This window comes from Epinephelus lanceolatus, chromosome 15, assembly GCF_041903045.1.
Source record: "Epinephelus lanceolatus isolate andai-2023 chromosome 15, ASM4190304v1, whole genome shotgun sequence".
NCBI lineage: Eukaryota > Metazoa > Chordata > Actinopteri > Perciformes > Serranidae > Epinephelus > Epinephelus lanceolatus.
Window position 1 is genome coordinate 22,115,848 of NC_135748.1, and position 27,551 is coordinate 22,143,398.

Genomic DNA, 27,551 nt, shown 5'->3' on the forward strand with positions numbered 1-27,551 from the left:
AGTCCTGAGACTTTTATGTAAAGCCAAACAAATAAAAAACTTTGCCAGAGCAGAGAGGGACATGCCACACAGGGAACTGAAGAGGGACATCACAGGACAGGGTCTATTTAGAGGATGGGGGAATGGATGGAAGGCACATATCATAAATCTGACACAAGGGTGTCATGTTGTGTGTTTTTGGTGAAAACAAAAAACAGTTTGAACTTGACATATACCCAACACAGTAAAAGCACAGCAGTGGTTGTCCTCAGCTTCCTCCTGTACCGTGGGACACTAAACAAAACATGTATCAGCAAAAACTACTAATCTAGATATTTATACATACAATGGTACTTTGTACAGACTAGAGCATGCTGGAGGAACATGTAAAACCGCTGAATACATAACCAAACACTCTAATCCGTATAACCCCGTAATGTCTATTTTGGTGATACAGATGCACAGTTGAATTACACACTGCATTGTTGGTCGAAAATTCCAGTTCGTTTTCTGTTTGCTCTGTCTTCACCGGGTTTCCGGTGCGCGTCCTCGCTGTAGAAGGCATGTGACTGCGCGTGCCCGCACAGGCGGGGGGAGGAGTGTCTTTACGGTGCAACATTGTCTCGGCAAGCGACGTCTCTCCAGCGTGGCACTGTCCGTGAAGAAGAGTAGACTAATGGGCCGTTTTTAGCGGAGGAAAGCTGGTTTAATTTGACGAAATATACACAGTGAGAAGTCGTATGCAAGGCGCTTGAGGATCTACGCACTCATATCAGTGATTAATCGCAGGATTTTGGTTCATTTCTCGACGGGCCCGGATACAGCTTGATACCGAGAGAGAGACTCAACTCAGGTCCTTTCGTCCTGACATGGACACAGGAATTGTACCCGAAAAGAAAAGGTAACGGCAATGGTAGCTAATGCTACGCAGTAGGCTATACTGTTGTTTAAGAGCTGACTGAACAAGTTTGGTCTTCGGTTGGGATTTAAGTGCTATTGTCGGTGTGACACTGTGGGCTTTGTTTCAAGGTTAACTGCCAGTTTCGCGTGTTTATTCGACAAAATACGTCCGCGAGCGACGCTATTATCGTTAGCAAGCGGCTAATGTAGCTAGCTAACGTTAGCCGTCATTGAACTGCAGTCATTAACGCTAAACTGTGTAGCTAAACTGTGTAGCTAAACGCTAACTACGTTAGTTGATTTAACTTTGTTTAACGTTATATTGATTTATCGTGTTTTTAATTATTTTTTATCTTGTTTGCTAACACCACTACGCTCTTTTGTATTTTGTTGAGACCGCTCAGATAACACACTGGCGTTATTTACCTTTGTTTTGACTGTGACACACATAGCTTTATATCCTATTAATAGTACATCACTGGATGTGTTTGTGTGTGTTGTGACAAACTTGATAGTATTCAGTGAAAAGCTGCCAGAGCTCATGTGAGCAGTGCTGGAGAGTGGTGTGTGGTTTCAGATGAAATATTTAGGGATTAGTGAAGTTGGCCTTGGTTTGAATTTCTCTTTGTTTTTCAACACTGTTATTGGTCTATAATAAAGTCTGATCAGAGGGGTAGTCTCATAGCTAAAAGCCTTAAATGCAAAGTTGTCTTTTTGTTAATGTAAATCTACTTTAAGTTCCCCAAAACTTGTTTTCAGGTTGAGGTGTAACTTTACTCTTCAGCAAACAAAGTGTATCTGCTCCATTTGGTAATTAAGAATCATTTTGATTTTTTCTTTCCTACCTAAATAATTCAAAGTGTGTTGGGAACTGGTGATAACTGACCTAACAAAGCAGGGTGCAGAACAAAAGCTGGTTCCTTCACCTGGCCAGTTTCAATAGAAAACACTTCAAACAAGGGTTGCGGCCTAAAATTGTTTTCATAATTAGTCTTTTGGTTACTTCTTAAGTGAATAACAGGTCACCAGCGACCAAAGTGGTTTGTTGGAATGACATGCTTACTCCGACAGGGCTGAGTCACATGGACAAAATCACGATATCAGGATTTTTTTATTTTTTTTTTATATACTTTATTAATCCCCGAGGGGAAATTCATTTTTTTTTTCACTCTGTTTGTCAATTACACACAGGTCCGAACACACACGCACAAACTGGACCTATACATGCACTAAGTGGAAAGATGTCAGAGTGGGCTGCCCATGACAGGCGCTCCGAGCGGTTGGGGGGGTCGGTGCCTTGCTCAGGGGCACCTCGGCAGTGCCCAGGAGGTGAACTGGCACCTCTCCAGCTACCAGTCCACGCTCCATATTTTGGTCCGGACGGGGACTTGAACAGGCAACCCTCCGGTTCCCAACCCAAGTCCCTATGGACTGAGCCACTGCCGCCCATTTTGAGTTAAATACTTGAGTTGTTCCCATATAATTCATTTCTGAGACTCCTGAACTTGCACATTGGTGGATACCAAGCACCTATTGGTACCACTGCATTAAAAAAAAAAAACAACTTAAATACTACCAACCATGTATGGATGAGAAATGATCGCTGTCATTGCTGAATTTCATGGCTCAGGTTAAACCCTTTGTGAGCCACGAACAAATACATACGGAGAATGAACCACATAGAACTGTTATGTTACTGTCTAGTGCAACATTTTGCTATTGACTAACGTTACACTTATTACTGGAAATCAATTTTTCCTTGCCACTCTCAAACAGTAGTAACCATTGGCTGATGTGAGTTTTTTAGACTAGTTGTCACTGAGTAAGACTATTGATTAAGCCTGGCAGAGTCCACACTTGGTGTAATTTGTAACTGACCTTCGCTGTGTTTCCTGACATGCTTCAGTTGGAACACAGTAATTAGTATTGACCGTAGAGGAGGATAATCAACCTGTGCATGCCTAGATTCTGCATCTAGCAGATTACTGATCTGAGCCTCTGTTTCTTTGCCAAACATGCTTATTATGCAGATAGGTGATGAACTCAGTCTCTTGTGCCCAAAGCTTGATTTTTGCCACAGAACAGTCCTGGTTCCAGTTTGGGTTTACACTTACTGCACAGATTTAGATGGGGCGAAAGGTGGTTCTTACGGGAACAAAAGGTGCAAGACCAAAAAGTCATACGGTAAACAGGGTTGGTCTTGAGAAGTGATCAACAGATGGTCAGCGGAGTCATTAAAGCGGAAACTGGGTGCTTCCTCCGCTGTCTGATGAGGGGGTGAAATAGCAACAGTGACATTCTCCCATTGAGGGTAACAAGAGACAGCTCCTCTGTATGAATACAGATGAAATCCTGAGTGTTTTTGGTATTTTGTGGGCGCAATTTGTTCCACAGAGCTTAAGTTCTGTGTCATCCTTCATGCTTATATCCTGCTGAGCCCTTGTCAAGATGTTTTTTTAGGTGTCTGTGTCATGCACTTGTGCCAAAATGGCTGAGTGGCATATGTTAAAATGTCTAACTCAAGGACTGACTTGTAAAATTGTTGGCCCGTGTTGTCCTTTTTTCTCTTAAATAACCCTTGCTGAGAATGTGTTGTTGTTGCATGCATCTAATTGCCTTATGGGCTTTACTCAGTCTCTGCCAATTTAAAATTTTGGCACTTTGCTTAGGCCTAGGGTAAAGGGACAACATCCTGTTCAGTTTCAATAAATATTTTCATCTCCAGAGCAATCAAGAGCTGTGATCTGGTTTGATGCAGTTTTGGCTGGTGTCTGAGAGGTGCCTTGGCATTATTTCTGTCATCTCTTAATCACTAGGGCTTGACGTCAATAGGAGTGGCCTAATGTGTGTAGCGATTCACTCTTCGGTAAATTGCAAGTTGCCTTGCTGCTCAAGTACAATTGACACTTCTGAGCAGGCTGGTTAGAACTTGAAAGGAAATGGTGTCGCTTGCAGGCACAGGGCAGAGGTATGTATTGTTTGTGCGCAGATTTTTCTTCTCTTATGTTTTGAGAATGAAGACAAAAATTAGGGACATATATGCTGAAGTATTTCTTTTATTGTACTGCTAGATCGCTGCTTTTTGTGGATGATCACTGTTGCTGATCTTGGTACTGTTAATGTGTTAAAAATGCAGAGGAAGTGGGTTTTGCAGGTAAGATATATAAAGGAAAACAAGCAGTCTAAACTCTCTAAGCTCTAATTGTGAGGACTAATAGTGCAGGAAACTTGCTCTTCCCTGGAGGGTAACGTCTATAAAAGGACACCATATCAGAGTGTTTTTGCAAGTGTTTCATTGTGTAGTAAGATGTTATTCCAACATTTATCTGTGTAATGATGGATCTTTTTTCATTTTCAACATTAACAATTCAAGGAAAGAAGTACGAGAACATTACCTCCAATCCATCATGTCTTGAATATATTGCACATTTGAAATCTGTCAATGTGCTGTGCAGTTGTGCGGTTCTACTTCTTGCTTTACTAATACATATGTCCAACGTGTGCCCAAATATTTCAGTATTTCATTCTTCTTTCTTTGCCTTGGGTTCATGTCACTGTCTGTTAGCAAATACTATGTATGAATGATGATAACTATGAATTAAATTATGATGCCAGATTGACATGAATAACTGTCCCAGAAAAGACATTTACAAATTAGACTTATATACTTTGGAAACTCTGAGACACAAATAGCTTTTGGGTTTGCTGTGATCTGACTGGATATGCTTTAAAAGACCAAAGACCAGCAGTGTAGATGATTTAAGTTCCAAAATACTGACTTTTGAGCAAATGCAAAATCTGCCTGTCTCCCAGGCACCCGTCTTTCCCTTTGTCACATTTTAAGTCAAGAGGAAATTAAAAATACCTTGAACCCCTTAATCTCCACAGCCACTCGGGTGCACTCGGGTTACAAATTGTAAGCATTATCCGTGATTGATTATTGGTAACATTGATGATCATTCAGTCGATTAATTGTGATTTTAAAAAAAAAATAAAAAATCAAATGCGTTTTTTCCTCAATCAAAACTCTCAGCAACATACAACATACTTAATGTTTTTTTCTAACGTTACAGCATTCAGTGGACCGCGTCTTGCTCTCTTCCTGATGGATACTACTATCCCATCTGGTGTCACTGTCAGGGCCTCACTGTTTTGGCCGTCATGACATACCCATTTTTCAGTGATCAAATCAAATTCCTCCCAACGTTATATTCCAAGTGCCTATCCTGTTTCACTCAGAAATACATCACAATACTGAAGCTAGATATTCTTGAAATGCTGTTTCCTCTGGACTTACAGGGGAAACCAAACACAGTTGCATTTGTAGTCCAACCTAAAAGAATGACAGATTTATACATGTCTACTTTTTTAATGAATCCTTTCATATTATCATGCAAAGCATAAGTCAGTTGTCCAAGGCAGTAATTTTAACACTCCAGAGTACCCATGTCAGATGAAGCTTTGTAAATGACGACACATGGAAAATCAAAGTAAGTGAAATACTTAAAGAGTTAGAGGCGGACCGCTGATTCAGACTAGCCCAACCTGATGTAGAGGCTCATTTTAAGGATGAAAAGTCTACGCACTGGCCAAATGTAATCACTTGTAGAGGTCTTTGAGTTAGATTAGCTTGCTGAATAATTTATGATGTTGGTAAATTTGAGTATGTTTGCCAGGATCAGACCTCCCAGTGGAGAAGGACAGCCAAGAGTCCCTAATGGAAGTAGTTTATTATGGTGCACTTTGAACTTAATCTTGTAAGACTTTGGTGAAAATCTTGGATGCAGCAGAGGGTATATTGTGTATGAGGATACATAAAAACCTGATTTTGCTTTGTATGTATTTAGACCAATAATCTGTTGTAGTATATGAAATGTGACAAACTCCAGCAATTCCCCAAACTGCTGTAATCGTGATTTTAAACCCAGCAGTGTTTATAACTGGTGTTTATACCCCATATACTATTTTTTTTCGTACATGACAAAATTATATTAATTCAAGGTGCACTCAGTAGCCTTTCAGAGCTTTAAACCACCTCTCATGGTCTTTCGTCACGTTAAATGGAACTAGCTCAGGTGGAAACATTTGCAGAATGATGCAGGATGAAATAAAAACTATATTTTCACCAAAGGAATTGAATAAATATGTTACACATTCAGCATAAATGTCAGTTCAGTTTTCATTTAGAGTTTCCCTCCATTTCTTTCTTTATTTAAGTGATCAATTAGACCCATTTGTTGAGTAGCCAAACACAAGAAAATAGCTTACATAACAGCCATTAAACCATTATACCGAACTGCAGCTCCATTATTCCACTTCCAAAAATAGGGCGTAATATTGATTTTTATAATCCATTACAATATTCAAACTATGTTACACTAAAAGCATCATACTCCAGAATTTAGATGTCCGTACAATGCTGCTTTCCAAAATGTCACCCCATGGTATTAATATCGCCATAAGTTCATTTGGCTGTAAAATAGATTTATTTTCAGCGTTGCTTTGCTTATCTTCCCATATTGGGTAGCGATTTTAGCTGTGGTGTTTCCCTGAGCTGGGTTATGTAATAGATAAGACAGAGTGTACTGTCACACTAAACAGGAATGACAGAAAGAGAGAACATGTCTCTTGCAAACTAGGTCAGCCTCGTAGTAACAAAATACACAAGCAACTTTGGCAGCATTGGCGAGGATGAATTTCATCATACACAGAGGTTGTTTACCAATTAATTGCCAACAATCCTGTTCATATCTGTTTACTACTCAAATACATTTAGCACTGGCTCTGTCGGAAAACAAAACAAGTAATTAAAGCTCCAAAACTGGAAATGTGATTTTGTATGCGGTGAGGCTTATCAGGCAGAGGAGTGCAAGGCATGCATGACCATGTGCATTAATAGTGTTATGTAACCGTGGCCTCTCTGCTCACTTTTGTTTTAACATCAAGGGAACTATGTTTTTATTCCACGTTTCATGGAAAAGTATAACAGCAGTTTTCTTCTCCCTGATGTAAGTTTGAAAATGGTCGAGGAGGTTCATCAAATAAGCACAGTTTTACTTTTTATCATGAAGTGTGACATTACTCAATAGGACAGAAGAATACAAAAACAAGTACAAAAGTAGGAACTAGTATTTTATGTCAAAGGTCTGTATTCTTTAGAGTCGTACTGTGAAAAGAGGTTATGCTTCCAACACAATCTGCTGTTGTTGATTATCTGTAAGTTTAAATAAGTTTTAAGCTGTACTGGTGTCATGTTGAATGTAGGCTTGGTTAAATGTCATCCTCTGAGGCAGAGTGGACATGTACCTTTTTGTCTATTGGGCAAATGGCCACCGAATCTTCAAATTTTACCACCCACTCAACAATTTACTTTTGTTTTTTGGCTGGTTAGTGAAGCAGTTCCACCATCTACTTGAATATTTTACCAGCATTTGGCTGGTGGATGGTGCGCACTTTGTACTCTGGTTGTATTGCAGTAGACTATAACAGCTGCCCTTCATTTGAATAGCATTTACATAAAAGCATGCGATACAATGGGGTGCAGCTACTACAGAGGAAAACAGAGTTGTATAAAGGCTTGTGTGAATCTGTCCTCCAGCCTCCAATGATGGGCCACAGATTGAGAACAGCGTGTGGGGTTTATATGTCATTAGATCATCAGAAGCTTAGCCAGTAGCTTAGTGAGGGGATGTTCCCAGTGTGTACAATGGTTTGTTAATCATTCATGGTAATTTCACCCATACATTAACTTATATGCATGAATGTAGGTTGAAGGCCATTGTTACAGCAGGAGCCAAAAGTCAGGCTTGAGAGAAAGGAGCTGTGTTGTTACAATACAGAATACAGGTTACGTAACTTGGTGATCAGCTTTCATGATGTCTTCATACTCTGGGTCTGTCCGGTGGGGGTGGACAGATAAATATTTATCAATGGAACTGGCAAGTGTCCAAAAATGTGGATGAATAGATAGGCTTTTAGCTGTATTGCAGTCTGGGTTAAAACCTGTTTATATTACAGCAAACATAACCGTGTTTGAAGGGAGGATTCTTGCTTTACGCACCACCATAACCTCAGTTACATGTAATTTGTATCTGCAGGCATTTGTCATTAAATGGGGATTAGGTCAGCAGGGAAGGATATCCAGTAGAAGTGTGGCTGGGCCATGATCTATCATGGATTAGATGTCAATATTTTTTTAGATTAAATTCCTAGGCTTGACTGGTTTCTGTTTTTCTGTTTTGTTTGTTACCTGCACAGTTAGGACACCACGCCTTGGAGTACTGTTCGTGCTTTGTGCGACTATGTACTCAGCACTCACCTGAGCAACTGTCTGTACACAAAGTCCTCATGTGTTTACAGATTCATTTGTTTTATTTAGGCATTGCTCAGTGCCAGGGTTTTTGCTGCCCTGGAGACAAAGGCCTTGCTCAGACTTTTTACCCCAGAGTGCTTACTGTACTGTAATCTGTATTTGAATGAAGGTTTGGGTCTAAAACTAAAAGCTTTCCCTACCCTTCTGTACTTGCAATACCTGCCAGGAGACTCGATACACAGTAGGCAGAGCCTGAAATAACAACATGGCCACTGGAAAATGCTATAAGTACATAACAGATCAATTTTAATTAGGTGGTGTGCATTTCAAAGCTCAAGGGCTTTTGAACTGCCATCCATTTTGTTGTGATGCTGCTCCAGTGTCACCTTAATGCATTTGAGCTTGTGAGGCTGTGTTTGTGAGAAAGATAGTGGAATAAAGTCAGCAGCTGTCAGGTTGAGTATCGCAGTTATGTCACAGATATAGCCAGTTTGTTTATTGGTCATGAGAGCTTCACACGTGCTCATGGTTTAATGACCATGTGAAGCAAAATCAGTGATTTCTTTCTAGACACATTATAAATGTTTGAAAATACTTGCCGAAAACATGTGCGAAAAGAAGGGAACTGTGTATTATTGAGTTGTGTAGCGAGACTGTAAAACTGTTTCACCGTTTCTATGTCCAGGATTTTTTCAGCAGGCCTAAAAGCTTGTTGGATGATGCGCTGCTGCCACCCTTACCATAACCCCTCCCCTACTACATATATATACTAAATTACTACCAACGTCAGAGCTCATAGCATCAGTGTTGTTTCGTTCGTCCATTCTGAGTGTTGAGTTTGCTATCTCCCACGAGCTCTCTTTGCTCTTTCAGTTTAAGAAGTACATGAATAAACATCTCTGTGAAATGCCACAATAATATAAAGACAAGCTTAATAGCCGTCACTAACGTACCGTACAGTCTTTCTGGCCAAATAGGCTACCTGGCCCACTGACAGTTACTGCCCGCTGTTGTAGTTGTGTGCTTCGTGCTAATGTTAGCTGCTGACCATGAGGGCACAGCACAGCCGTGCAGCACCTCCTGTTCCCCGGTTCTGGACCTCTGTGTGCAGCCAGTCTTTTGTGACTGATTGGAGGCATAGCAAGCGCGCCAACTGTGCATGCTTCAATCTCGTGCTCCACTCTAGTCCAGAACACTGCTTTGAAGCCAGCTGCACCTGCCTCACCATAGTGAAATTAGTTTTCAGTTGGATATTTGTGTTTTTATGTCGGCAATAGGAGGACAGTGCACTCACCCCCAAGCTTTCCTGTTTACTGCTGGGGGCTGTAGTGGATGGTCAGTTTTACTATGAATAGAACCGCATGCACATCCACGTGACTGCAGCTCTCCACGGCCATTCAGTGTAGACAGTATGTCCCCACCTTAAGAGTGTACAGCTCTAAATCCCCAGCTCATTTTTTTCACAATTTTGAAACCTAATTTTATATACATGGTGATTTTTTTTAATCATTCAAATTTGGCTGGTTGGTTAATAACATGTTTTGTGACAAACTTAGTACACATATTGTGTTTTTGCTTTACCTGGACCTTAGATACGTATGACCCATTGAATAATGAATAGATAGGAAATAAGCACCCTTCAGGCTGGAGGAAATGATGACACTTGTTGCCGTGGTGGAAGGAGACAAAGGGTTGAAGAAAATCATTCGGCTAATGAACTGCTTTCATGGTCGGAAGAAGTCGTCTCAAGATAAGGTTCTGTGTGGCAATACTGCCAAACAGGGGCAGCAGCATTATTCTTTATCTCTAGTCCTGTAACATTATCCCCACCACTCACAGTCCCCATCTTTCTCAGCTCAACTGTGCACTATAATGCATTGCCTTAATGAAGCATCTCTAATTCAGTTTAATAGATAGAGTGTCTGTATTTTTGATGGTATTGATTTCTAAATACCTCAGTATCCCGTAAACCTTGCTACAGCTCAAGCCCAGTGTTTAGCTTAAAAGCCAAGAACTCAATAAAATAGAGTGAATGATTAAATAGTGAATTGCGAAAGTCCTTGTGTCCTTTAAAGTCTGCTGTTCTTTGTCGTTTTTAAAATACTGCCAGGTCTTAAGATATTGTTTACAGTGTGATGAGAGTCCATTAGCCAGAGCTTGGATAACTGCCTGGATAAATGTTGGATCTATAATGGAGCTACTACGAGCAGCAAGCAGTTATAAGGCGTGCTCATGTAAAGTGATCACAGTTTGTTTGTTCTGCTTTTTGAAGGTGTCACTCACTCTGTATTTTTGTATTGTCTGAGTTAGTGCCAGTATTACCATGCTCCTCCCTGTAGATCCGTTCAGCCAGACAATTGTCAGTATGTTTGGTGTCGCACTGTAGCTTGGCTGTGCACCAAGAGACAGACAGGAGAATCCGTGCCCCACCTCCCAGCCTATCACTTTTAGGGGGCGGTCTCCTTTTCTTGTGGTCAGCAGCCAATAAAACTGTTGCAGATAGCCATGTATGTAAATGAGTCTGACAGGGGTCCAGACGGAGGCTTGGCTGTGAGCTCGCTTGTTGCAGACTCCAGCTGCTGCAGCCTCCCAAGTGACAGGCCGGTGGCCGTCCAGACTCTGTACACACACTCAGTTGGGAAGGAGGAATGTCAGCTCTTGTAGTGTGCATAGCTGGATCGAAACTAGTTTGTGGCCAGGCTGTGGCTGACCCACCACCTGTCTCCCGCAGGGTGAGCTCGGAGCGGAGGAAGGAGAAGTCAAGGGATGCGGCACGATGCCGGCGTGGCAAGGAGTCGGAGGTGTTCTACGAGCTGGCCCAGCAGCTGCCCCTGCCCCACAGCGTCAGCTCCGGCCTGGACAAGGCCTCGATAATGAGGCTCACCATCAGCTACCTGCGCATGAGGAAACTGCTCAATGCTGGTCAGTATCTATAGTTGTTGTAACTGTGAGTAGACAATTTAGCTTGGCACTTAGTCGTTTTTAATTCATTCAATTCTGGTGTCCAAGTGATAATTAAATTGTGCAGCATCTTAGAGGCAGCTTGAGAACAAATTGTTCTGATAAAGGCGCCAGAAATTACATTGGGGTTTTTTTTTTCACTGTGATGAGCCACAGATAACTTAAAAATTAAAGGATCTTTTGGCTGACAGAAATGACACCCTAAAAAGACTGAAAGAAAAAGTGAGGCCAGTTTTAGATGCAGGAAAAAACAGCAATAGATGGTTAAACATTGCCAAGCAATCTGTTAACTGTATGTAGTTGACAGAGTCAATGTCCTGGACCCAGGCAAGGTTACATTAAGTCATTAGATTTAAGTAATGAACACTGATACAGATCCCTTTGCAGACTTTTCTGTGGGTAGTGCATTGTATGTTCTGGGTGTCTCAGTATCCTGCCCTGCATGTTCTTTTTACAACAAAGTCTTTATATGTCCTCGTGTTTTATTTTCTCTCCCTACTTTCGTCACTCTCTTTCTTATCTTTCTTCCCTCCCCTTTTTTGTTATCTCCAGCAGATGAGCCAGTGGCAGATGAGGAAACAGAGCTTGAGATACAACTAAACAGCTCCTACCTAAAGGTTCTCGATGGCTTTCTCATGGTGCTGTCTGAAGACGGAGATATGATCTATCTCTCTGAGAATGTCAACAGGTGCCTGGGGCTGGCACAGGTTAGTCTGATTTGACTTGCTGGGTGGCAACTTTAAAAACACAACAGGAGGGAAGAGCGTAAGGTTGATGGGAAACAGTGAGTCTGTTAATACCTGGTATTATCATGTGTTTTTGTGATCCAAACACTAGTGGACAGCTGCGATACATCGCTGTTCACACCTGTGTCTATCATGCGTCTCAAGATGACCACTTTGTTCAGATCTTATTACTGCCTATGTCACTTACGCTAGAGGGTCAAAGGGCACTGCGCACAGCTATTGCATCCATACTCTTACTAGCTGCTCGTTAGCATACTTGCTAGTCATGTCAGTAATTGTGCCGTTACAGCTGGAGATGTCTGTGTCAGCAGAATTCAACACATCTCCTTGCAGTGTCAGTCACGACGGTCATGCAACACTTCGTCTAACTCAAAATGAGCATGTCAAGGAGCGTTAGTGCAATGACACCAAAACAACCACCATGTTGTGCACTGAGTCATATCATAATGTGTCGTGGTGGGTGTTTACATGTGTATTCAGCGCTATTCGTTTGTGATCGGATCACCCAGGACGCATGTTGATACCTGGTATAAATATGCTTAGAGTCAGAAGCAAAAAAAATATGGTTAATTTGGGTTTTGTTTTGTCTATAGATACTGATACAGATATATAGCCAAGTCTTACACGTTAGGCCTTTTATTGAAGAAGATTTTGAGTCACCATGCAATGTCTAACATGCACAGCTATGAAATTAAACTACTTGGTAAACTGACTTACACTCTGTCCTCACTCTTTCTGCTGCAGTTTGACCTGACTGGACACAGTGTGTATGACTTCATACATCCCTGCGACCAGGAAGAGCTGAGGGAGATGCTGATCCACAAAATAGGTGAGGGACACCAACGGTGAGCTGACTAGTGGACAGAGTAGGGGAACACACAAACACTCAAGGCTCCATTCAGCAGGGAACTTTGATACAAACTGATATTATTTCAGCTACTAGGCTGCAACTCCACTTCCTTTAATTATCTTGCTATATCTGACCACAGTCCTTTACAGCTTAACGTCCCCTCAGAATGCAAATGTGAGCAGCTTGCAAAAGTTTATGATCAGAGGCAGTTAACATCTCTTCCTGTTTGATTGTTTTCAGGCTCCAAAAAGACCAAGGAACCAAACACAGAGCGCAGCTTCTTCCTCCGAATGAAGTGCACTCTCACAAGCAGAGGCCGCACTGTCAACGTCAAATCAGCTACATGGAAGGTAGGCCTCCATGCAATCAATGAGGAAATACTCTTTAAAAATGTCAAAACTGTCTGTCAGTTCTTGTGGTCTGGAAATGGTCATTAAGGTCTTATGACCCTCCTGTGTTTGCTCTCTAGGTGCTCCACTGTGCAGGTCATATCCGTGTATATGACAACCATGTTGAGGACACTTCCAATGGGCACAAGGAGCCACCTGTCCCCTACCTGGTTTTGATCTGTGACCCCATCCAACACCCTTCCAACATCGAGGTCCCCCTGGACACCAAGACATTTCTCAGCCGCCACACAATGGACATGAAGTTCACGTATTGTGACGAGAGGTGAGTTTGCGTGTCTGAGTGAATGTTGAGAAGCTTAAAATGGATCCATTCAGGTGTGTTGTACTTTTTATTGGCTGTTAATGCCAAGCTCTCACTGGCATAGTCACAGAGAGCCACCTAGTGTTATCTGTAGGTACTACAGAAGACTGCTCTGCAATGGGAGACTCAATCCTTGTCTTTTTTGCTTGTCCAGGATCACTGAGCTCATGGGTTATGATCCAGACGACCTGTTGAATCGCTCTGTGTATGAGTACTATCACGCTCTGGACTCAGACCATCTTACCAAGACTCACCACAACTGTAAGCATGAACACAAAGAGTGCAGTGAATTAAAACTTGCTCTTGAATCCACAACGAATACCAGCTGTTATTTTTGCCAATCTTTTAACAAAACATATACATCTATCTTTAATATTGTTCCCCTTTTGTTTCTCTCTGCTCTTAGTGTTTGCAAAGGGCCAGGTCAGCACAGGCCAGTACCGGATGTTGGCTAAGAGGGGAGGCTTTGTGTGGGTGGAAACACAAGCCACTGTCATCTACAACAACAAGAACTCCCAGCCACAGTGTGTTGTCTGTGTCAACTTTGTGCTCAGGTACTACTAATGCTCTTCGACGAGTCAGTCTTTTCAGAAAGGTTGTCAGTGTGTTGGTTTGCTTTAAGTGTAGTGAGGTAGCTGGAGAAATAGCATCTACAAAAAAAGATTACTGACAGTGTGAATGGTCTTGTGGTTATTTTCAGAGCCATTAAAAAATACTCAGTCAACTCAATCTTACAGCTTCATAACTGTGTTACAGTGGCATCCAGGAGGAGAAAATGATCTTTTCTCTGGAGCAAACTGAGGATGTGAAGCCAGTGAAGGAGGAACAGGTGGGGGAAGAAAGGGTTGTAGTTGAGAGCAGCCAGCCCGACATGTCTCCAACCTTGCTGAAGGAGGAGGAGGAGAAAGTTCCAGAGCTGGATGTGATCAGACTGTTCACTCAGGCGGTAGAGGCCCAGCCTCTGGTTAGCCTGTATGACCAGCTGAAAGAAGAGCCAGAGGCCCTGACCCTGCTGGCGCCAGCTGCTGGAGATGCCATCATCTCCCTGGACTTCAGCTGCCCTGGTTCGTGGACTTATGTACACACACCTAAAGTTCTCCACAGCAGGAATCAGGAACCGTCTAACATCTCTGTGTCTTCTGGTACAGATTCGGAGATCCAGCTACTGAAGGAGGTGCCTCTCTACAATGATGTAATGCTTCCCTCTACCAGTGACAAGCTGGCTCTGCCTCTTTCCCCTCTGCCACCCAGCGAGCCTCTCGATGTCACCACCACCAGCTCTGAGGTTGCCAAAGCTGAGAGCTTTGCTCCAGCTCCTTCCACAACATCGACCAGCCACAGCTCCTCAGAGGTCAGACCCAGCTATTTTTCATTTTTCAATAAAGTCAATAAACTTTTATGTCCATTTACGAATGTACTCTTCTCTTTAGACCGACAGTTCGCTGGACTTTTGTTTCCCCATGGACTCAGAGATGAGCTCAGATTTCAAACTAGACCTGGTGGAGAAGCTGTTTGCCATTGATACAGAGCCGAAGACCCCCTTCAGCACACAGGTAATCCCAGGAGATAGTCTAGATTTTACTGCATTTAAATCAAGTTGTTGATCTAATACAGCGAAACGTTTTCTACACTCTTATTCAGAAGACCTTTCTGTCTCCCCTTCAGGCAATGGATGACTTAGATCTGGAGATGTTAGCGCCCTACATCCCCATGGATGATGACTTCCAGCTGCGCAGTCTGACCCCAGATGAGCCTCTTTCTTGTGGGTCAGTCAAATCCCTCCAGAGTTCTCCAGTCCACGTCACGCAGGACATCCACAGCTATCCCAGCTCCCCATTCAGCGCACCAAGCAGTCGCACAGCTTCCCCAGCACCACTTAGCGCCCGCCATCCTGTCACCATCGTTACTAAGAGGTAATTAATATCGCCTTCGGATCAGCTTATCACTTCTGCTGTGCAGAGATAGCGATAGACTTTGTCTGTCATTTTGATGGACAGGGTCCTATTTTGTTACGTAGTAATCTGTTATTTGTTATTTTAACTCCTTATGATTATAAGACAGATACAGATCAAGCTTTTAGATAAAGCTTTTTTAAGCAGGGGTGTAGTGCTATTTGTTTCAGTATGTGCGCCTATGATGTGACAAGCAGAGTTAAGTTGTGGTTTGTTTCAAAGGCTATGTAACCACTGTTCCCACGGTGACAAGTTTACGTATATTAGTCAACTGTAACTGTTAAATGAAAACATCGTTTGCTGCCTTTGCATCTTTACTAGTTGACAGTTGGTAGCTTTACACTGGGAACAAAATGATATAATTGACTGTGCTGCTCAACGGCTACCACTGGTAGCTACCGGCAACTTTTAAGGTGGAATGTTTTCTTGCATGTCGCTCAATGTTTGAGTTGATGTTCAAATATCAGTATGACAACTTTGATCATTCATTTTGTTTTGAGTGGCTCTGTTGCATAACATAAGCTTTTGTGAGTCTTAAAGCGCTTTAAAAATGTGTTCAAAATTCAACTGGATAATGTGAATGTTTTATTTCCTCACATGGAGGAAAAAAAGTGGTGGAGCATCATTCTGGTTCGCTCTGCAGCACTAAACCTGTTTATTAAGGTGTGACGAGAAAGGATTAGCAGACAGAGTGGTCAAAGAAACTTAGGACACTCAGCTGCTGTGATATATTGCAGTTATATGTAGTGATAATGCCAGCTAGACAACGAGGTCATGCACATGAGATCAAAGACAAGACCAGACAGCAGTAAATCAATTTGCACAAGCCACCAACTGGACAGGAGTGTGAATTACTTCTAATCTGTTCTAAACTGTAACACGTCGTCTCTTGCTGTGCCACAGGACCCCACAGCTGGACAAAGAAGTCTCGCTCAGGACTCTGGCAGCTCAAAACGCACAACGCAAAAGAAAACTGGATGACGTAAAAGAGATGATTGAACAGGTAAGTCCTCAACATCCACGTTAATGTACTGCAGATCATACTTTATATGTACAGATGGAAGGTTTGAGTGTCTGTATTTGATGATCCTTTCCAGGAGACTTTGCCCAAGGAGCAAGTGGAGAAGGGCAAAAAGCTGAAGCCCTCAGAGTCGGGAACAACCAGGACCATACTTCTGCTGCCTACAGGTGAATAAACATAAATCATTTTAGATTGTTGCATACCGCCATCTGAATCTTAACTCTTATCATGTTAAATTTGTCAGCATTTTTTTATTTTTAGTCCTCAGATCATTTTTATTGAACATTTCAGTCTGTCATTTTTCATTTTAGCCAAACTTATGTCACATAAGATTTTATATCTCATCAGTATGTGATAAAAAACACAGGTTGAATGATGAAGAATGCAGCTTTGTAGGAAGCTTCTGATCTTGTGCTCTGATGCTATCATCCAGACATGGGAACATGTTCTTTGCACATTTATTTTGGACCAGCATGATACAATAACCGGCCTGGGGTCCAATGCTCTCTTACAAAACATTATAAAATAGTGGGGCCAAACATAACCTCCTGTCTCTCGCCTAAGCCTGCTGGTTGTTATTGTTTAATTATAACTTCAGTAGGTTACTCCAAGTCCTCCTGGCTGGGCTCATTGTGTGCTGTTGGTGTAGTCCTGATATGGTGCACGCAGCACAGGGAACAGAACTGCAGCATTGGAAAAAAAAAAAGTCTAATTTGGTCTGCGCTTTTGTGTCAGTAAAAATAAAGAGAGTTAAGTTAAGTCTCATATTTTTTCCATCAACAATATAGCATGTTGATATCGTCACTCCCAAATGTTTATTGACGTAGCTGCCTTCCATCATCTCATTGCAGTCAGAGACAAGTTTTTTGACAGACATATTCAGTCGTAGATTTCATTATAAGGAAATTAACCCATCTCCTAAATGTCTTGTCCTTCCTCAGATGTGGCGAGTCGTCTGCTGGGCAGCACAGCGGAGGGCACCAGCTCCCTTTTCACCCTGCCACAGCTTACCCGCTACGACTGCGAGGTCAACGCCCCCTTGCAGGGTCGCCAGTACCTGCTGCAGGGGGAGGAACTGCTGCGCGCTCTGGACCACGTCAATTGAGTCAATGCTTAGCCTGCTCACTGCTGGACTAGACTGGACACTACAATTTCCTCCCTCATATTGTCACTCCCTCTCCACGACCCCTAACCTCACCCCCACTGCCCCTTATTTATGTATCTGTATGAGTTTGACTATAGTCTGGCTGCTGTTTGTGCACCCCATGTGATATCTGCAGCATTCCACCGTGACAAACACCATAGCAGCATCTGGGTTTTGGTGCAAGGGATTCAGACATCATGAGATGTCCAAATTGTCGTGTTTTTTTGTTTTGTTTTGTTTTGTTTCCTCTCTCTTCCGGGGAGTCTCTCAGCACACAACGCCTCGACAGATGACCCTTTTCCAGCAGGTCACCAGACCCTGGCGCTACTGCCAGCAGTGTATTGTAAGCTTCAGTCGCACAATTTATATTTTCTTAAAAAGAAAAATATTACCAGCAATATATATTAAGCCTTTTTAAAGTCGTTTTAATGGGATTTGAACAATTTTATTTTTCCTCCCATACTTGTATGTTGTAGTACTCGTACCTAACAAGATGTCTTTAGTCCAGAAGTATGAACATATTGTTTAAGCCTTAGGTGGTTTGAATGTTATCTCCATTTACTAGCTATCAGTCTTTGAGGTAAATGCATTTAATTGTGTAGCAGTCCAGTACATGTCACTTTATTATTTTACTGTAAGTGTGTGTTACTGTACATATACCAGGGAAATTTTAATTTACTCAATATGGCTCCACGGCGCTGACTCTTGCTCTCAAACTGAAATCTGAGAGCAGCAGCTTCACTTCTCTTTGTTTGCTCTCTATCATGGATGATCAGCATTTTTCTCTTAACATGAAGTGAAATCATGTTTTTGGTTTTTACTGTGCGTGACATACTCAAAAACAGTCCTTTTAAAATAAGTGGGATATTCTGATACTTGTGTGATCATTGTCATCGTTCTAGCACTCGTGAGTTGTCAAACTTGTTTGCTCAGTTAACGGTAGTCTGTTTATACCATTGATCCATGCCATATTGTTGGGTCTCTCATGCTTCCTGTTGCCGTCTAACATTAAATGGCTTTAATAAAGTACACTGTTTCAGGTTTCATTAACTTGCAGTTTACAAACGCTGGGCCTCCTTCACCATTAACAACTGGGTTAATTAGGAATCATGCCATCCAGTAATTAGTGTTGCTATTTATAAGCTTGAAGTGGACCTATTTCTGGACCTGAGGTCTACCCACATAGTATATTCACTGCTGCTACAAAATGTTGCAGGTCATCCCTTGAGGAGGTAACACATCTTCCAGGACCATGTAGATCTATTTACAGAGAGTAACAAGTAACAGCATCCCATGCATTGTTCTTTTCTGTTATTTTATATCTTCTACTATTAAATATAGCGTCAGTAGAAGGTCGTCCGGGTCATCCACTAATCGGAAGACCAGCGGTTCGATCCCAGGCTCCTCCAGTCTGCATGTCAAAGTGTCCTTGAGCAAGATACTGAACCCCAAATTGCTCCTGATGGCTGTTCCACTGGTGTGTGAGTGTGTTAAAAACTGAGTAGCAGATGGCACCTTGTATGGTAGCCTCAGCCACCAGTGTGTGAATGTGTGTGAATGGGTGAATGTGAAAGCGCTTTGAGTGGTCAGATGACTAGAAAGGTGCTATTAAAGTGCAGGTCCATTTCAAAGCCTCCGCTTCGGCGATAGCTGTGGCCAGAGGCATTATGTTTTCAGGTTGTCTTGCTGTTTGTCTGTCCCATTCTTGGAAACACAACATCTCAAGAATGCCTTGAAAGAATTTCCTTAAATTTGGCACAAACGTCCACCTGGACTCAAAGAACTGATTAGATTTTGGTGGTCAAAGGTCACTGTTTTTGACCATAACTTCAGGATTGATACACTAATTATGTCAATTTCACACAAATGTCTAACAGCATACAACAAAGTGATGACATTTTATGTCCAAAAGGTTGAGGGTCAAATTCAATTATCATAGTGTTCTCAGGAACATTTGGTCAGATGCTGAATTGGTGACTCAAATCTTGTGTGTCCACCTTGAAACTGTGCTGATTGTAAAGATCTGTGCTGTCAGGTTGAAGATGTGTGTGAAGCATCAATGTTTTAGAATTAGTAGCGTCTCTCCAGCAGCATCCATATTTGAAGCACTGTCTACTGTCATTGTCATGGCTACGTATGAGTCTGGACACATACTGTATGGATGTAAACTGTAATTTGGCTGGTTCATAGACATACAACTGCAATTTACTGACACTGTCAATTTAGGAGGGCAATGGGATTCATGGTCATGAGAGCATGGGTGCGAACAATTCTGCAGTTCAAAAATATGTCATGAATATGATGTTGACCTTTCTCAAGTACAAATTGAAGGAAAAAACAGGAATATATTGGTGAATGAGGCTCATTGTGCTTCAAGCTGTGGAAACACTGACGCATGACTAGTTTTGCTGCTTTGCAAAGTAAGAAGAAGCATTTTGTAGAGGTAGAAAATACATTTATTGTACTCAGAGAAACCTGGGAATAAATACTCGACTGTTAATGCGTTTTAAGTTTTTAGGCGCTGTCAGGTTCATGACCATTCACACAGCTTGAATTGAGAAATAACACTGAAACCATTGTGTTGTTAACAGCCATCAGACATGTAGAGAAAGACTGATGCAGAGAAGTTTAAACCTCGGGGATACGTACTGACACTGCAGCCTTTTTGCTGGACTTTCCTACCAACAATTTATTTAACAAAAATCTTCAAACACCGGAGCTCAAAATTGTACATTTAAACATGATGTAATCATGAGGCCAACCCTCCTTCAGGTTAGCATGACAAAACTAAATCGTGCAGTTATTGTCACTCTGTGTACTCTGGAGTCATTTGCAGCCGAAGCAACTCGTTTCCTCTCTGCACCATCATGGTGATTTTGTCGCTGCTGCGGACGGCCTGGTAGATCTCCTCTGACGTGTTCACCTTCACTCCATTCATCTCCAGCACGATGTCTCCTGGGAGCATGCCAGCTCTGAAACAACATCATACAAGCTCAGTCAATGAACATTGAAACATGAAAAGCAAGAAGGACCCTCCGCCACACAGCCGCACCCCACAGTCGCTTGGTCTGCTCACCTGTTGGCCGGGGAGCCCATGATCACTCTGTGAATCAGGATGCCGTGCGTCACGTCAGGGAAGGATGGATCCCTCAGCTTCAACTCTGCGATGATGCTGAAGCAAATCAGAAACGGATTTAGACACAGGGGTGCTGTAACTGTACGACGCTCCACCCAGTCTCACTGCGTGCATTTCTATTTGTGAAGCATTTACCTCGGCGTCAGCGTCAGCATCATCACACCAATGTACCGCCGCTTTGCCTCTGACTCACCAAACCAAGAATCTTAAAGGAGATGCACAAAAATAGGACGTGTAAAAATAATGTCTGTCATAAGAGAGAACTGTCGGATGCTACAGAGCATGTGGGAGACAGAAGGAGTGTGTGATGTGTAGCTTTTGATTCTTACTCTTTTTGTTTGCTGCCTGATCGAGAAACAGCCTCAGGCGATCGGACGGAATAGCAAATGAGATCCCTGCGGTGACCTTCATGGTGTTTATACCGATGACTTCACCGTCCTAATTAGAGGAGAGATAATGCATTCAGAAAAGGCTTTATGCACCAACGTGTTATTAAGGTCCAGCAACCTCAATCGGAGTCTGTAAAGTAACGAGCAGTTGTCCATTCAGGCGTCACACACCGCAGACACAGAACAGGTTTGGTGACATTTGAATGTAATGATCCTGTGACTCACCAAGTTAATCAGGGGGCCTCCAGAATTCCCAAACTGCAAAAACAAATCAGTCACATGTGACATTAATATGAGACATTTCTGAGTCACAGTAAAGTCTCTCCTGTTTCCTAACATATTTACACTTTTGTTGCTAACATCCTAGCAACACAGCTAAACTGCAGTCAAAGCAACTGTTGTCCTCTTTGCCTCACCATGGTAACTCTGTGCACACACATACACCGATCAGCCACAATGTTTAAACCTCTGACAGGTGAAGTGAATGACATTGATCATCTTGTTACAATACAATGTTCCTGCTGCAGACCAAGTACACTCCGTCGTGGCAGCAGCACTACCTGGTAACAGTGCCCCCCCAGCGCCCCCAGCAGGACAGTGCACCATGCCACACCACAAAAACTGCTCAGGAATGACTAGAGGAACGTGACAAAGACCTCAAGGCATCAACCTGGCCTCTAAAATCTCCAGATACCAAACAGTTTGAGCATTTGTGGGACATGCTGGTACCCCAAAGCCGTGTCTGATCCTTTGTGGGGCCTGTGGGGATCGGACTTTGCTCTGACCTGTCGAGACATGGACACAGGATCTCTAGGGATATCATGTGGTCTCTGGCATTGCATCGATGGCAGCACATCCTGTGAGTCCTGTGGGTTGCGAGGTGGGGTACCAGCACATCCCATGTATGCTTGAATGGTTGAGGATCTGGGGAATATGGAGGCCAAGTCGACGCCTTGAGCTTTTTGTCACCTTCCTCAGGCCATTACTGATATTGGGGAGAGCTATTGCCACAAGGGGGTATACTTGGTCTGCAACTGTGTTTGGGTGGGTGGTGTGTGTCAAGTGGCATCCACATGAATGCCAGGACTCAAGGTGTGCCAGTAGAACACTGCATTGCCGTTCACCTGTCTGCGGTTATAGTGTTGTGACTGATCCGTATACATCCTTTAACATAGTTAAATTCAGAATACTCACATCTATGGCTGCGTCAGTCTGGATGTAGTCCATGTCGGTCTTAGATAGTCCCAGCTCCTTACTGCCTCTCTGCACCGAGCTGACGATTCCTGACGTTATTGTGTTGCGTAGAGCAAACGGGCTTCCCATGGCGACCACAAACTCTCCTTGTCGAACATCAGACGACCGACCGAGGGTGAGCGTGGGTAAAGGATTCTGCATGTCGGGGAAGAAGGGTGGAGAGAAAGAGCAGCTCTTAGGTCATTCAATAATAGAGCTTCCTATTTTATAAATGCCCTTTTTTCCTTGTTGCAGTCATACGCTATCACAGTTCAGCTTTTCGAAGGGGAACTGAAGACCATTCATTTTGCTGTGGTGGTCTTTCAGTTGACTGTATGAATCACAGGCTTGTTATTCTCAGGCAAAAGATAGTCATGCTTCAACGGTTGTACAGGGGGTTTCATTGAGACTATTTTTATGATGCTAAGGGACTATAACGCTGCTTTATATACAGCTTTTGTCATCAAACCCTAACCCATGACCTCTTGAGTAGGCGTACAGCCGAGCACCAAGACTCCAAAATGCAATAAAATTCATATTAAATAATGACAAGAATCAAGTTTGAAGGTTGTCTCCTTAAGATATTGCTAATTTGACTGCATTCTTCTCTTTGGGTTTTCTGATTCTGTCTGTTACAGTGATGATACTGACGGCTCGCCTCCCTGCTTATACCACTGTAATAGAATGCATCAAGCAAAGTAAAAAACAAACAGTTCCTCTGGCAGAGATTATTATGGTTAGTTGCTCACCTTTGAAGTGATTTTGATGGTGGCAATGTCTGCCGCCTGATCAACATCCTGCACAGTGGCGTTGTACGTGTCTCCGTTGTTGAGCTTCACGCGGACGCCTCTCTTGTTGGCCACAACGTGAGCATTGGTGACGATGAGGCCATCACTGCTGATGATGAAACCAGAGCCATTTGACAGCGGGACTTCTCTTCCCGAAAATGGGTTCCTGTAAAACAGTAAAAGCAGATGATCAAACTCAGCCTGGAAGCAAAAACAAAAAAAGAAAACTTTATTTTAGCAGCTGACAAATAGGCTGCTTCAACAAGATCCAGTAAACAGGCCCCAGCTTGAGGGCCTTATCATGGCAGTTGATAATGTGCTCAACAGGTGGTCCCCAGAAAATGGGGAATAGTTTCTTTTCACTACTCGATTCACTATAGAAGTGAGCTCAGTGGCTCAGAGTCTTATGAGTGACAATTCTGATCATAAGTTTCATTTCCTCCATGGTGATTTCCTCAACTGTAGTTGAGGACAACTATAGACATCATACCTAACAACCAAAATCTTTTCAGGTCCCTGAAGTGAAATCTTATCAAATGTGATTCCATGCTTTAATGTTTATCAATTTAGGGGTCATTGACAGGAGAAAGGTTGAGATCCAATAGAGCACACTCACATAGTCACAGAGTTACAGTTAATCACTTTATCACAAACCAGTCCCAGGCCATGAAGTGTGGCTGTGACAAAAGACAATCTAGTGCTCAAGTGTTGAACTGAGTAATTAATTATTAAACAGAACATAACCTGCAACTCTAATATCTATTTATAAATGTGCACAAAATACCACACTTCCCTTGATCACAACTTCACAACTAAAAACTGTCCCTTGTTTTCCACGTCATCAAATTAAATGCTTTGGATGTTTCAGTTGCTGATATTAATAAATTAAATAAATTATTTGTGAGCTCTGCACTTTATGATGGACCTTTGTCATCTTAAATGGTAAATGATTAGCTTGACACAGATACCAAAATGATCACTAGTCACTGTTCTACCACACAGATGTGACACTAAGTCAGCAAAATAACATCAGATTACCTGACCCAAAGGCATCTCAGCTATGTGGCTACTGCACTTTATCACATTCTTTTTCCCCCCAAATTTTACAGAATATATTCAATACATGGAATATAGACATTCCAGATTTTCAGTATAAAAGTTGTAGAAAATATATGTAATAATAATAATAATAATAATAATAATAATAATAATAATGTAAAATTAAATGCAGTTGCACAACAAATAAAATGTAGGAAAAAGTAAGGAACAGATGAAACAAAACTGAAATGACTAAATAATCTGATAGTTTTTGCCAATTTATAATGTTCTAGTTTTAATTTTTCAACAGTAGTCAAGCTTGTCTTTAAACTGGTATGTTTAAAAAAAATATAATTTTCCCCTCTCAAGTGTCTTCATAAACTCCAGTTGGTACAGAATTCACTCCTGTTCTGCAGCAACATCTCTGGCTTCCTGTTAAATATCACATTGATTTCAAGATTCTGCTTCTCACCTATGAGGCCCTTCATAATCAAGCCCCTTCCTGCCTGTCTGAACTCCTTCATATCTGCACACCCTCTCATACTCTTAGATCCTCTTCTGCAGTCCAGCTCAAATCACCACCTACCACAGGTTCTAGACCCTTCAGTCGTTCTGGAACTCTCTCCCCAACGACATTCACAATATTGACTCCCTTTCCACTTTCAAATCCTGTCTGTCACACCTTTTCAAGCTGCCATATTCGGGCTGATTTGATGGTGACACAAATACGGTGACCTGCACTGATGAGGACGACTTTATGATGATGATTTTATACCTAAAATTTATAATTACAATTTTTTGCCAAATAATTTTATTATCTTTTACTGCACTGAATTGTTGTTATGATCTATGGATACATTGCTGCTTGTTTGTTTTTTAACTGTGTCTTGCAAGGTGTCCTTCAGTGCTCTAAAAGACGCCTATAAATAACATGCATTACTATCATTATTTTCTTATGTATGTAATTTTTTGCTAAAAAAATAATCAAGTTAATTATGTACTTTTCATCAGCCAAGAAACCGGGATTGTTGAAAATTAGTAATATATCAATATTTGTTAGTGTGACATCTGTTTTTAAAATGTTATGAAGGGTTCCCTTTGTAAATCAAACCAAAAACTAGAGGCATGTAAAGTCTACAAACACATGTTCAATCATTTCTCCTTCACAATCAAGTACATTTTAAGATATATAACATTTCTCCTCGTTCACAGTTACAGAAAGTGCATCTATTCACAATTGGGAAGAAACAGCTATTAGCTTCATCACATTCTTTATGTTGTGTTACTAGTATTGTGTGCCCATGGTAACGTTATTCAAAATGGTCATTGATTTTACTAACTGTGAATAATAAATGGTGTGAGTAAAAAACAAGCTTTGCAGTGATAACATAGCCTTGAAGGTGGTGTAACATATGCTGTAACTTCATTGACATTACTGTTCCATATGGCACCTTTTCAGTCGACTCACCTAACCACGATTTCAATGTACACCACAGCTGGAGTGGACTTTTCCACCACATCTGCAATAAAGTTATATCTGTAGCGGGGGCTGTCGGGTTTATAGGGAGAGGCACACTGAGCTGTGGGGAGGATGAGTTCACGAATCCGGCCGGATATGGAGACACTTCCGTCCTTCACTTTGTCATCCTCCTGGCTGTCCAGCAGCACCGCACCGCACAGTCCCAAACCCACCACTGACTTGATCAGAGAGGAGCTCCTGCTGCTGTCCCGACCACCCTGTCTGTCCCACTCCTCCACCGGGGGTCCTTTATCCAGGCTTGTGTTCCTCTCTGCTCCGCTGTGGTCACATATCACAACAGAGGACACCCTGCTGACTGTCCTCTCTGCCACAGAGTTAAGTCCACGGCTCTGACACCGACTGTGTCTCCCAAGTGCCAAGAGAAAACACCTAGTGAGGGGAGTTGCTGCCATGTTGCATCACTTCAGTCACACCGGTCCGGGAGTTTTTAAACAGTAAAACAACCTTTTAAATCCGAATATATTTACAGTAAGAGCGGTCCGTTTTGTACTACATGTAATGAACACACTGTTCATACAAATAAAAACAATACAGTACGAACAGGTCTTGTGACTTTCACCGTTATCTACACCTGACAGATCATCGGCGACAGATAAATCAACAACCTCAGCCCGGAAGTTAGACTTTGGAGTGAGCATGCGCAGTACACTTCTTCTTCTTCTACGTTTTTTGCACTTGAGATGCGATTTGTTGTCTTACTGCCCTCCACAGGACAAAAAAATAGAAATAACAGTTTAAAAATAGCTAATAATAATAAAAAAACACTGTGACATTAAAGTTTATTTGTTACAGATATGTGAGACTTTATAAAGAAATATGATGTTATATTTTGTGTTCTATGGGATTCATTGTAATAATACTTATATTATTCAGCCTCTGATCATTATTGGTACATTCCACATCCACAAATCGAAATGGTCTGACTCCAAACCCTGCTTTAACGTATTTATTATTAAACTCAAGCAGCATGGCACCTTGCTGGAAGATGTGAAGGACATAAAAATCTACAAAGACTTTTAATATTTTAAAGGACGCACATTTTCTTTAGGCTCTGCAAAGGCTTAAAATAAATGGACTTTTAATACAACACTCTGGCATGTTGTTATTTTCTTGCATGGCAATTGTTGTATACTTCTTTTGTTATAAAAAAATGTTGTGAAATTAAAATGAATAAATAGATAAAATGTGGTTAATTAAAAATGCATAAAACAATAGTTGAGGTTACAGCACTGAATTTCTCCTCAGGGGGATTAATAAAGGAAATAAACTTAAACTTAACTTAACCGCTTGGGTGTTGTTTGAGGTAAGTTTCAGCATTTAGTTGGGTTTCTTAAAAAAGAAAAATGGTGACAGGAGGCTCAACTGTACAACATTTGTCATTATGAATGTGGCATTTAGTCACAATTATTTTTAAGTTAGTAATAAAGTAGCAGTTAAACCTATTCATGGCCCAGATGTGGAAATCAATTATCACATGTTGAAAACACAAAACTAATTCAGAAAGTTTTTGATAAACAAAAACACCAGTCAGACCAAAAATAATGTACTCGAGGGGATTAACAAAATAAGTGAAAATCACTTGCAACACCAAAACCACAAAAGATCACTCTTTAATCAGAATCAGAAATACCTTATTGATTCCCGGGGGGAAACTGTTAGATGCTACAGTTGCTCTGATGTAAAGCATGGAAAATTATAGGTGTATAAATAAGAAGTATAAAATATAAATTATGCAAGAGTATATATATATTGAGCATGTGCATTATGCTATGTTTAACACTAGTATGTAAAATATTTTTAAAAATGTATAATATGCTGAGTAAGTAAAGTGTGTAAAAATATGTGCCTTAT

At 41.6% G+C, this 27,551-nt stretch overlaps 2 protein-coding genes across 5 annotated transcripts; one reads left to right on the forward strand and one right to left on the reverse strand.

Annotated features, from left to right (window-relative positions):
• Window positions 1–594: 594 nt before the first annotated feature.
• hif1aa (hypoxia inducible factor 1 subunit alpha a) lies at window positions 595–18,605 on the forward strand. 4 transcript variants are annotated; one of them, XM_033642534.2, is made up of 15 exons: window positions 595–880; window positions 10,923–11,113; window positions 11,708–11,859; window positions 12,643–12,727; window positions 12,989–13,098; window positions 13,218–13,420; window positions 13,614–13,720; window positions 13,866–14,013; window positions 14,216–14,523; window positions 14,608–14,810; window positions 14,890–15,012; window positions 15,125–15,372; window positions 16,315–16,414; window positions 16,509–16,599; window positions 17,374–18,605. In XM_033642534.2, the coding sequence occupies exons 1-15, from the start codon at window positions 849–851 to the stop codon at window positions 17,535–17,537; spliced, it is 2,265 nt and encodes a 754-aa protein (XP_033498425.1). In that variant the 5' UTR covers window positions 595–848; the 3' UTR covers window positions 17,538–18,605. The 4 variants fall into 4 exon arrangements, with proteins under 4 accessions (XP_033498425.1, XP_033498424.1, XP_033498426.1 ...); XM_033642533.2 differs by having other exon boundaries at window positions 600–880; window positions 11,705–11,859; XM_033642535.2 differs by having other exon boundaries at window positions 600–880; window positions 11,705–11,859; window positions 16,512–16,599; window positions 17,374–17,678.
• Window positions 18,606–20,018: 1,413 nt separating this feature from the next.
• Window positions 20,019–26,236, reverse strand: LOC117266700 (serine protease HTRA2, mitochondrial-like). Its single transcript, XM_033642018.2, has 8 exons — window positions 25,629–26,236; window positions 23,084–23,288; window positions 22,296–22,490; window positions 21,327–21,359; window positions 21,042–21,150; window positions 20,848–20,917; window positions 20,653–20,748; window positions 20,019–20,548 (listed from the first exon to the last, which is right to left on the reverse strand). Exons 1-8 carry the CDS (start codon window positions 26,090–26,092, stop codon window positions 20,383–20,385), a joined length of 1,338 nt encoding a protein of 445 aa, XP_033497909.2. The 5' UTR covers window positions 26,093–26,236; the 3' UTR covers window positions 20,019–20,382.
• Window positions 26,237–27,551: the final 1,315 nt, after the last annotated feature.